Source organism: Stegodyphus dumicola, chromosome 2 (assembly GCF_044657685.1).
Source record: "Stegodyphus dumicola isolate Sdum_Otavi_A_Nest chromosome 2, ASM4465768v1".
In the NCBI taxonomy this organism is placed as follows: Eukaryota; Metazoa; Arthropoda; class Arachnida; order Araneae; family Eresidae; genus Stegodyphus; species Stegodyphus dumicola.
In genome coordinates this window covers 21,076,659-21,089,472 of record NC_140769.1, presented here as the reverse complement: position 1 = coordinate 21,089,472, position 12,814 = coordinate 21,076,659, and the positions used below count along the sequence as shown (strand labels likewise).

General features: G+C 34.3%; 1 protein-coding gene across 7 annotated transcripts in view; it reads right to left on the bottom strand.

Moving 5' to 3' along the window:
- LOC118205803 (CREB-binding protein-like) overlaps positions 1-12,814 on the bottom strand; it is a 173,740-nt gene that overhangs the window by 58,042 nt on the left and 102,884 nt on the right. For all 7 annotated transcript variants that reach the window (XM_085810520.1, XM_085810519.1, XM_085810517.1 and 4 more), the window contains 4 exons: positions 8,814-8,891; positions 8,538-8,605; positions 4,697-4,844; positions 2,711-2,857 (listed from right to left, as the gene is read on the bottom strand). In XM_085810520.1, the coding sequence (XP_085666646.1) occupies positions 2,711-2,857; positions 4,697-4,844; positions 8,538-8,605; positions 8,814-8,891 (441 nt within the window). The remainder of the gene's footprint in view (positions 1-2,710; positions 2,858-4,696; positions 4,845-8,537; positions 8,606-8,813; positions 8,892-12,814) is intronic.

Here is a 12,814-nt window from a genome sequence, read left to right as displayed (position 1 = left end):
GCGATTCCTGACAATTCTAATCGAAATTTTGATATTTTTAAACATAACTCTTTCAGAAAGTTTTCACATTTTAGCGGGATTTGTGTTGTTTACAGTAAATCAAAAAGTTCCTCTCGGGCAAAAAATTAAATTGATTCCTTCACATTTTCGTGTGATTATTTTTCATAACTTTTGATGTGGATTATCAAGACAAGAGTGCTTTAATGAACTTAATTCTTTATAGAGCAATAAAGCCCCATCCTACAGCACTGCAAAAGACTGGTATAACAAATTCAATTAGGGTCAATGTTTGCTCCAGGATGAATCCCAAAAGGTTGTGCAAAATCAGTTGTGCCAGAAAATATTGACACTGTGCATAAATTGATAAAGCAAGACCATCATGTGACATACTATGAGATTCAGGCATCTATGGACATTTGTATGGCAAGCATCAATAAAATATTATATGAACATTTGGCTGCAAAAAAGATTTCTTTGCATTGGATACTACTTAATAGGAAAAATGCTAAAAAGAATGCTCATGTTGATTGGTGCAAGGAAATGTTGGAAAAATATGTTCAAGGTGCATCAAAGGCTGTGTATAACATCTACACAGGTGACGAATCATAGATCTATGCATTTGAGCCTGAAACAAAACAGCAGTCGACTACATGGGTCTTTCAAGACAAGTCAAATCTAACAAAAGTTGCTCATGTTGCCTGTGTTCTTCAGCATGACCGGTCATATGATGACAGTAGCATTAGAGCAATGCAGGATAAATGGTACATGATTATTTGTTTGCCAGAAATCATTGGATAAATTCAACAAAAGCAGAAGAGGCCCATCATTCTTTATCATGCCCATGCAAGCTCTTGCACATCAGCTCAAACAAAGGAATTTTTTATGCGTCAAAACATCGAACTGATGGGTCATCTGCCATACAGATCTGATTTGGCACCCAATGACTTTTTTTATTTCTGCACATCAAAAATAAATTATGTGGTCAGGGATTTGAGAACACCCAAAGAAGCAGTTGATGCATTCAAAATGCATGTTTTGGCGTTATGTCAATCAGAGTAGAAAAAGTGCATCGAAAATTGGTTCAGACACATACAAAAGTGTATTGATCTTCATGGAGAATACTTTAAAAAACAATAAAACTAATTTCGATCATAAATATTTATTTTTTCATTATTTGGCCAGAAATAAATAGCAACCCTCATAGCAGTCCCATATACAAAATTTCAATGTTCTGAGGCTACTTGTTTTTGATTTATGCTAGATACATACATACTTACAGATGCCATGAATAAAATTTCTTCTGATTCCATTTTAAACCCATTTTGAAAAAAAGAGTCTTTATTCTTTCTGTACATAAAGATGTAATGCAAAAATATTATTCAAGTGGATTTGGCAGCAGTGAAAGTGGATATTTTCATTGAAAATTGGTACCTGAAATTCTTTGCAATTACAATACAGTCAAAAGTCGTTAATTCGGACACCCATAATCCGGAATGATCTACAATCCGGACCTCAAAGCTAAAAACTTTCTGCGCATGCGTCGTGCATATTCGCAGCCGTAAAGGTCGTAAAACCTTTACGGCTGCGAATATGCATGTGTGCATGCGCAAAATACATCTACGAATGTGCGTTTAATGTATAATGAACGGTATAAGCTAAGCTAAAATTATCTAATTCAGTTAATGTTGCTGATTGCGTTGTTCCTTAATCTTCGAATTGGATTCAGCTTATTATTTTTTGCAGACTGCTAGAGCAATTTTATAAAAGTAAGCTTGAACTTTCGATTATGTCAAATAGAATTTCTGATATATATTTACTAATACGTAAACGATCTACAAAGCGAAAGTATGTTTCGAAGTCCATTAAACAAAAAGTGGAATTGCTGCAAAAAATGGATAAAGGCATATCCTTTGTTTATCTAAACTTTAACGTTTGTTTATCTAAACTTTGTTTATCTTTAACGCTGCGGCAGCGTGCATTGAATTGGAAGTTGATCTGTCAGCACTATCCTTATCTTAAGAGCAGATGTTTTTATTTTATTTGGCTTATAATTGCTTATTCAATATAGTATTTCATCTCGTCTTTGATATGATTTAAATCAAATGCCTCGTCATTATAATTCGCTTCCGATAGTGAAGAAAGTAACAGAGGTTATTGAAAACGAAAAAATTTCGATTGACAAATTAGTTGGTATTCTCGACACAGCAATTATAGGACTTGAACAGCGGAACTTTGTAAATGAACAAGAAATTATGTCTGTTTATAGAATTAAAGAGAATGTATTATAACATAAAAAACGAAGCAACTTAAACAACTTACATTGAATGAAATGTTTAATAAAGTAAACAAATAAATATTAAGCTTTTTTTTTTTTTTTTTTGTAAATTTTGATACCCTTTAGATTATAATTGTTCTTTATTTCATAAATTACGGTTTCATATTTTTAATTTTATAATTTCTGCATGCCATCTTACCAGATTTAAACTGATGATCTATAATCCGGAAAAATCGATAATTCGGAATCGCCGAAGTCCCGACGAGTCAGGATTAACGACTTTTGACTGTACTTCCTTTACTTAGTACAAGGAAGTAAAAAAATCAAGATAAATTTAATGAATACATACTGAAATAAGCATCTCGTGTAAATCCACACAAGAAAAAAATTCTTTTGGAGATATAATAATTATGAAATATGCAACTTATGTATTACCGTGTATTAGGAAAAGCACACTCTGAGCCATATTCTTGGACATACATGCCAAAAAAACACACATCAATATCATCAATTCTCTGAAAAGCAAATATAGCTTTTGCTCTGTAAGGAAACTGCACAGGCTGTTCTTCATTCTCAAAAAATCTAAGATAAAATACTTAATAAATAAATTATAATGAACAAAGCAGCTATAATACTAAAAAAAATATTAATTTAAATATAAATAATATGCTACACAAAACCATTACTATGTTAAACATGAAACACACACGCATCAATGTTAAACATAAAATGAAACATGCATCAACATTAAACATGAACATAATTCTTAAAAAAATCAAGATGTATATGTGCACTATGAAGATACACTTAGATACACTATGAAGAGATTAAAAACCTAAAAACATATGTCATTATGTTTCAGCAGTACAGTCAAATTAAAATGTATGCTTAGTAATGCATTCCAAAAACCTTTTTAGAATTTTCATAAGTATTTGTTCTCCTTATGTTGCTGTGAGGAACAAAATGCACTAAATTTACTGAAAATGACTAAAACATGAGGGGGGGTTTGGGGGGAAGGAAAAGCATACTTTTATTACCTCGATATGTATCCTATGATAACACTCAAATATCACAGCAAATATAAAGATGTCTTCAGAAAATATATAGTTGTACAAAATCCACTACTTTACTTTTGCATATATTTGCAGTAGTCCAAGGATAGCACTTTTTTTTTTTTTTTTTTTAACAGATAATTTGGAATGACATAGTGTGATACCCAAATCATTATATTGTAACAACAGTTCTGTGAGTGGCAGCACAACAAAAGTTAATTGTAGGTTAGCATTTCATGCAAACAAAGTGAGCTACATTGGTGAGCTCCATCCAAGATAGCTACATTTGTAACATCAAGAGAAAAACAGTTAGTGTGAAGCATGTCCAAGTAATGTTTTTATATGACCAGAAAGTTCATTCATGGAATACACAAACTGGGTGACAAACAGCATGATAAGCATTCCCTGACTGTGACAATATAAGAAGTGTGATCAGTGCGTGCTGTATGATTGAAGAAATGAAGAGAGCCCCTTACATGGAAATTCATGCATCCTTAGACAAAAATAAAAGTCAAATTCAGACTATTTTGCATGATCACATGTCTTTTTGGAAACTTTACTAGATAGAGCTGCCCCTAAAACTGACGATGGCATAACAGCAGGCATACATTTCTTGATGAATGTAAAATAATTGAAAGATTTCATTAAAAGCAATCAATGCAATGTATGATATCATAAATAGTGAATAAAACTTTTATATAGAGTTATAAGCCCCAAAATAAATTGGAGTCACTCCAGCAGATGAATCCCATAAATATAAATCAAGATGGGACATAATGCTATAGGGTTAGATTTCTGCCAAGACAGCAGAAACTGGAAAAAACATATAATGATGTACTTACAGATCTGATAATGTGTAAATTTACTAATAACAGTTTAACTTGTTTGAAAATAAATATTTTATGATTTTTGCAATAAAATGGTAGAGTTTTGTATTTTCATTTACTGATGTGATATTTCATAGAAAATTTTTCTCTTAAACATGTGGCCCCAGTTTAAGATTTACGCAATTTACAAATTATGTGATGGATTACCTTAAAAGATAGACTTGCTTCTGTAAATATACAACACTTACTAATGCATTATGAAAAATATTTTAAGTAACGAAGTGACAGTATGGAGAAATAAGAGTATACATCTAATTTTCATAAAATAAAAAATTTTCTTTGTAATTATTTTTACTCTTAAGTTCTTACGAAAATAAAATTCTTACACATTTATACATCTATATTTATACACATAAAAATGAAAAAAAAAAAAAAAAAAAAAAAAAAAAAAAAAACAGAGATAACTATGCAAATGAAAAAGTATCAATAACCTTGCTGACACTCAGTATCTATAATCCTGCTTAAAAACAAAAAATACTTACTTAGATTTCATTTCAGGTTTCACTTCAACAGATTTTTCAGAACTTGACAGGACACGTATAATAACTCTACTTGCACCACATTTCATTTTCTCTAAATGACTGTTCACATGGCTTTCAAGATACAACCCTAGCTCTGTTTTCTGCAGTTCTAAAAACATAGACCAAATCATTTTGAGTGCTGGGCGAATTTTTTTCTAGTGTTCTATAATTATTTTACTACATGAAAATTATTTCAAAATGAAATAAAAATTTTGCAATCTAGATAGCATCATTTCACTACAATTTTTAGATGCAAATATTAACTATTGCAGAAAAATAACCAAAAAAAAAGTAAATAATTCATGTCAAAGATTTTTAATAGAAAAGCATAAAACAAAGAGAAAGAAAAAGGAGAAAATAGCAGGGGAAAAAAAAAAGAAAAAGGAAAATATAGCAGATCAGTTTTTTTATAGCAGATCAGATGCTAATTTTTCAATAAAATAAATTTTCAATGAGTTAAAATGTTTTGGGATCCCTTCAGATTTAGCTTATCAAAATTTGGCTAAGAACAGGAAATTTGATGTTTCTTTTCAAAACCATTAAATTCTGTTAATAGCAGAAATACATATGTCCATATACTAAGTGATGAACAGTGACAAAATGCAAATTTTAGAATACAGAATTTGGTTATTAGCATGTACAATAAATTGTAGAGTTTTGTTTCACATTATTCTAGTGAGTAGTATAATATAAAAAAGTTAGCTAGTTGATTTTACAAATAACAAAAATGTAGGTTAACTGGAAAGGATGGTGAAGCTTGAAATTGGTCAGAATTTTTTAATCAAACAGTTACTGAAGTAAATTTTAGAAACTGAATCTTAATCTCCTCCAATGGCTCAAGAGCCCAGGCTTGGACCTGGCCTTCTTCAAAAGTCTTCTCCAAGCATCTCTGCTTTTGGAAACTGCTTTCCAGTTTTTGATGTTTAAAATATTTAGGTCATTTTCAACACAATCAATCAATCCACCTCGTCGGGAGTCTACCCTGAGCTCTGGTTCTCATGTGTTTCGCTTCAACAGCCCAGGATGGGCTCTGGCCTTCTCCAGAAGTCTTCTCCAGGCATCTCTGCTTTTGGCAACTGTTTTCTGGTTTTTGACTTTTAAAATGTTTATTTTCAACACAATTGATTCATCTCACCGAAGGTCTACTCCGAGATCTGGTTCCCATGGGCTTCGCTTCTGCATAGATGATCCAGAAAATTCTTGCTTTGTTTTCGTAACAATAAGATTTTCACAGTGTGAGGTTGTTAATCTCAAGCCCAACTTCCAAACTGGAAGACCAGTCTCCTGATATAATCACCACAGGCAGAATACCTGGCTATACCTCCAGACACTGTGTGCCTATTTTAATTGCCTTTTACAACACATGCAGATATCCTGGGAGTATTCTTTTTTTCACATCCAGTCACCCAAACAGATGAGAATCTGAATCAGCTCTCAGAAAATATAACAGTGATTGGCTACATAAAACAACCCCAGCAGAACATTATATGCAGTGGCTAGGGTGGGGCAAAGGGGGACATCTGTCCCAGGCGCAGCATCCAGGGGGCGCCAAATTGATGGTACGAAATTTTAGAATGAGGTGTTTTCCATTCGTGGCACACAGAAAGGGGTCCAAATCTTCAGTTGTCCCCAAGCACTGAAAACCCTAGCTACGCCTCTGATTATATGTGCTTGTAATATTAAAAAAAAAGGTGTTGCCATTTAACTTCTGGCAGATAACCAAAGTCATTATCAAATGGTAGCAAACTATACAGTGCTGAGAAATGGAAATTGCAGCAGAAAACATTTTTCAAAGATGCATTCTTCAAGATTCAGTTTTAAAACTAGATTTTCAGCCAAACTTACCAAGAATCAAAAAGGCTGTTGTTGATGTCCTGTGTTGCACATGTCAACCTATCAAAAGGAAAGTTCTGCCTTAAGAAGATTGTAGAGTCATTAGAATTTTTGATGTCATGAAATTGGAGAAATCCACAATACCCTCGCCGGGATTTGAAATTCAGACCTCCCAAATATGTATCGAGTGTGCTTCCAGTCACACTACAGAGACATGCAGAAAGGAGAGAGAAAATACCTTACATAAGGGAGACTGGGAATGAGGGAACCCAACTACCAAATCCTGGCGGTAGTGAAACATCATTCACCACTTTTTTAATCGAGCATCATGTGTAGATTCGTGCAGAATTTTTTACCTCAGGGAATTGAAAAAAATCAGCTATGCTCACCCGCATTCGAACCCCAAACCTCCCGAATACACATCAAGTGTGCTTCCAATTATATCATGTTGGCATGTGGAAAAAAGGGAGAAAATACCTTACATACTCTTCATTTTAGAGGGTACTGGAAATTAGGGGACCCAATCACCAAATCATGGTAGTGATGGATTATTGTCTACCCCATTTGCAGTTCAGACGCCACCTATAGAGTCATTTAGAATTTTTCGGAAGTCAGGAAAGTGAAGAATTCCTTATTGAGCTCACTGGGATTTGAACTCTGAACCTCTCGAACATGCATTGAGCATGAGTCCAGTTAAACCACAAAGGCATGCAGAAAGGAGGGAGAAAATACCTTATAAGATCATTGAGCTTAGTTATGTAAATTAGATAAGAAGATTTTTTGTAAATTTCTAATTTATAAAACTTTAACTATATGTATTGGGTTTTAACAAAAGTTTCCTGCCACCACAAATATCATCTGTACAAACAGTTCATGTTGGCATGTTTAATCATATTTTGTCAAACGATGTTTGGCATTTGAAAGAAGGAGACTTTCTTTAGAACACTGTGTTGTGAAATTTGTAAAAATATATCTTTATCATTATGTACAAGATGTCTCAAATGGAACTATTACACTACTAGATTAGAACCATCATTTACTTCCAGTTCTGTTGCAAAAAGTCAGCTACAGAATGTCACCAAATCATGTGTACAGCTTTAGGTACTAATGTTGTATCATATGACACTGTGAAGGTTTAGTACCGAAAATTCAAAAACAAGGACCAATACATTCAAGAAGCAGAATGCTCTAGCCAACCTACTGATGTTGATGAGGGCCGCTTGCAATAACTTGTGGAAGAAGATCAATATGCAACCACTCAAGAGCTAGCTAAGGACTGGATGATTTAGGATTTTAGTGTTATGTCCATTAGTCACACTATGCATCACATAAACTTGACGTACATGTTCACTCGCTGGGTGCCACACGAGCTGACTCAAGCAGGTAAGGACAGACGTGTTCGGGCTTGCGCTAATCTGCTCGATTATCAATAATCTGCTCGAATATCAATGCAAAGACAAAATTTTGGACTGGATTATCACTTGTGATGAAAAGTGGATTTATTTCAACAATACAGACTGAAAAGGGGATTGATCTGCACCCAGTCAGCCCATCAGCAGCATTGCAAAGCAGCACTCAAACACGTCAAAGAGATTTGAAAGATAAATTTAAGGTCTTGTGTTTTGCCAATGCATAACATCTGGTTTGATGTTTGCTTTAGATCTTAACCCACTTTGAAAATCAGTCCTGCTCAAGGTTATGAGAATGGTAAATTAATGTGTTTCATGCAGTTTTTTATGAAGACAGGCATTCAGTCTTAAGACAAGGAATATTCAATACCAATTCAATTTTTACATTGTAAGAAATATTTATGACCTTCAGAAGAGGGAATTTTAGATAGGTTATTTCCAAAATAGAATTTACTGTATTTTTTCTGGACATGATTTTATATGTTAACTGAAACTAATACATATCTCTCAGTGTACAAAAAGGAAAAACTGTATAAAGGATAAAAAGGAAAGACATTTACTTTCAGCTGTAAATTTATTTTCTCTCCTCCATTTTCCTTTAATCTCTAAACAGGTGTTACACAAAAATCTGAAAAATATATGACAGTCAGAACTTCAAAGCAAACATTTCAAAAGTATTATCTCTAATTTCAGTGGATATTGCACAAAAAAAAAAACTACCTTGTGTAATATAATCGGAAGAGAAATAAAATGATCAAATATTTTTTGTCCCATAATAAACATATTTTATATTTATTAAAACCACAAAAATATACGTACAAAATTATTTTACATACCCTTCTGGCCACATAATTTCCAGATATAAGACACATATCTCATGTTGTTTCCTGTTACAGTTTTTGCAGAGAATAAATCTATAAAAAATGTGAGATAAGTAAAATAATAAATTTTTTATTTCAATAGCAAATAAATGAAATAGTCTTAAATTTGAAAACAAACTCTGTTTCCTCTCCATTTAATCTGAAAACCAAGTCTATTCATACAGTTTTTTTACAAGGTCCGGCTATTAATTTCCAGGACAGACGTAACTGTAGGAAAATGAAAAGTCAGAAGATGGCGCTAATGATTGCATATTGAAGAGTGTTTCTTTGTGCAGTGCAATCAGTGCCATTCTGAAGTAATTGGTTCTCGTGAAAAGGTGCATTAAAACATAGCTCTTAAATTCCTATTGTCAAAGTGAAAATGGAGCAAAGACTTAACTTAAATTTTGCTTCAAATTGGGCAAGACAGCTGCAGAAACCTACAAAATGTTAAAACAAGTTTACAACGAGGAAGCATTATCCCGCTCAAGAACTTTTGAATGGTTTAAACGCTTTCCGGATGGCCGCGAAAGCATCGAAGATGATCCACACACAGGTCGGCCACAGTTCGTACGCACGCCGGAAGCAATTGAAAAAGTTTGCAATATGGTGAAATGTGATCCTTGATTGACTATTCGAGTACTCGGCAATGAATTCAACTTCGACAAAGAGATGGTTCGGCGAATTCTGACGCAAGACCTAGGCAAACGCAAGATTTGTTCCAGATTCGTTCCTCACCATTTAAGGAAAGAACAAAAGCAATTGAAACTGAACGCATGTAGCGAACTTATCTACAACGCTGATGCTGACCCTGTGTTCCTGGATAGGATAGCCACGGGAGATGAGTCTTCGTGCTATCAATATGACCCTGAAACTAAGCGTCGAATCTCCGAATGGCGGTCTCCAAACTCACCAAGGTAGAAAAAAATTTCGATTTGAAAAATCCAAGATCAAGGTCATGTTAATCGCTTTGTTCGATTGTGATGAACTCATTCATCATGAATTTCTTCTTCCTAACATGACTATCAATGGACAGTTCTACACGGAAGTTCTTGACCGACTTCGAAAACGAATTCGTAGAGCGAGGCCTCATTTTCAACAAAACAGGAGTTGCTGCTGCTACATGACAATGCCCACCCACACATTGCATTCTTAGCCCAGCATGGTGTCGTTGAAATGCAGCATTCACCATACTCTCCAGACCTAGCCCCCGCAGACTTTCTCCTGTTTTCTAAGCTGAAAAATTCGCTGAAGGGAACAAGATTTCAGGATGTTGAAGCCATCAAGAAAACTGTAATGTCACTATTAAAGAGCATTCCAAAAGAGGACTTTAAAACTTCTTTCCAAAATTTGTGCAGCCGAGCACAGACGTGCATTACGGCTGATGGGGATTACTTTGAATCATATTAAATGGCTATGTGTTTAACCTTTCTTTCTATTGAGTTATTCCATGAGTCCTGGAAATTAATAACCAGACCTTGTAAATAAATGATACCAAAAAAAAAAAAACTTTTCTAAGACATTTCAAAAAGTAACTATACCTAATATTTGCTTTAATTATTTACTTGTGGGGAATGAATGTTTATAATGAGGCTTACAACAGTTTGTAATCTTTCCATACTATGCTGATCCATCTTAACAGTAAATACAATAATTTAAATATATATAAGTAGGTTTTTCAGTATTCCCACAGAAAAAGAGTACAAGACCAAATGGAATCCTGCCAGAGTTTCTCATTAATCTTGGTAAAAGGTCTATGAAAGTCTTATTCAAGACTTATTAACCTCACTTGGACTACAGGTATTCCTAGTGTGTGGTGTAAAGAAGAAATAATACCTGTTCTCAAAACTGATAAAGACGAAGATGTTTTCACTAACTTTCATCAAATATCACTTACTAGTGTAACGTTTAAACTAACTGAATGCCTCATTGTAAATAGACGCAATCACTATCTTGAGAAATTCTGTTCTTTTTCTGATAGACAGGCCAGTTTTAGGAAATATAGAAATATTATTGAACAAATAGCAATACTCACACAAGAGATAAACCATCTTAAAAAGAGTACAGTAGCTGTTGTGAAATGAACTGAAGTAATAACTGGCACGAGGCGCTGCTGTTCGTGATGTCAGCCTGCGTGCTGAATGTTTTGCTTGTAGACAGAATGAAAGCTGATCTCGGAAGAGTAAGACCGTTTTGATGAAAATAAAGAATAGCTTATTAAGAATTTTTTGTCTTTATTCATAATGAACCCAGCCTCGGGTAGAGGCAGCCCACAACTGAATGAACTGTTTTGAATATATTTGATTTATATATTTTCTGTGTTCTTCGTAACATAGTGGTACCCTCGGCGGGACTGGGTGCTATGGATTAGTATTTTCCGATTGAACTTTTGATTTTGAACTTCGATTTTGACTATACTTTGAAGATGGATTTGATCGCTTTAAAGGCCCAAAGAAGAGGACTTAGAATTGCGTTTTTTCAAACCTCAAGGAAAACCGAAAGTGAATTAACTAAAGAAGTAAGAGATTTAAAAATACTTTCGATTTTCAAGTGTCAACTTTGTGATAAATTCCAGAGACTTGAAGTATGCCAGAGTGCTATCTCGCAGAAGATTTTGCAGACTGAAGATGGAGAAAAATTATTTAATGATAATTTTCAAGAAGCGGAGGATTACCGAGATAAGTTTCTAGAACAGTGTGCTCAAATAGATGTGGAAATACAAGCCTCCTCTCTTCCAAGTAACTCCGAATCGAGGAAATTTAAATTGCCTAAAATTAAGCTCAAAAAGTTCAGTGATGAAGCTAAAGATTACCTGACTTTTTGGAGTCAGTTCCAGAAAATCCACGACGACAAAAATATCGCTGATTAAGATAAAATGCAATATCTGTTGCAGGCCATGGAACCCAAATCGAAGGCAGAACGCCTAGTTCTTAGCTTCCCGGCAACGGCAACTAATTATCCCAAAGCGATCGAACAACTAAGAGAGCGCTTTGGACGCGAAGATTTAGCTGTGCAAGTCTATGTGAGAGACTTGTTAAGCCTAATGATGAAAAACGCAGTAACCGCAAGAGCAAAAACTGATTTACCCTCCCTGTATGATGAACTAGAAGGAAAATTGCGAGCATTGGAAAATTTGGGGAGAACCCAAGAAAAATATAGGGATTTTTTAAACCCCTTAGTGGAAAGTTGCTTACCAGAAGAAGTACTGATGGCGTGGGAAAGAAGCCAAAATCACGACTCCATTGAAACTAAAGGGACTCGATCCTTGCAACAGTTAATGAATTTCTTAAAACAGGAAGTTAAGGGCGAAGAGATCGTTCAACTCGCAAGAACTGGTTTCGCTTCCCAACAGAACCATCGAAAGAATAACCACAAACAGGTAAAGCAAAATGAACCGTAACAGCGCCAGCTCTAGTAAGTTTAGAGAATTCAGGTAAAAGTATTCCGAACTGTAATTTTTGTGAAAAAAAAACATTCTAGTGAAATATGTTACTCCGCAAAAAAAATGACTTTAGCTGAAAAACAACAATTGTTATTGAAAAAAGGTGCTTGTTTCTCTTGTCTGAAAAGAGCGAATCACATTAGTAAATTTTGTCCTTTGAAAGGTAAGTTAAGTTGTTCTATTTGTGAAAGTTGTAATCATTTTGATGTAATGTGTAATCAAAAGCTAAAAGATAATGATCAGATTCGAGTTCTAATTCGGTGTCAAGGTCGCAAGAAAAGTATTCGCTGCATAATTGATAGCAGAAGACAAGTGTTAGTGAAAAGTTGTTAGTGAAAGTATGATGAGTCAGCTTAAAGCATCTCCACTTAGGGAGAAGACAGTTGTTATACATGCACTGCTTGGGGGGGGACGAAACGAAACCTAAACAACATGAAGTGTTTTCGGTCAAGGTCAGCAATTTAAAAGGAACGTTCGCATGTAGTTTTGAGGCGCTTTCTGAAAAGAGGATCTGCGGTTTTATTCCTAAAGTTAA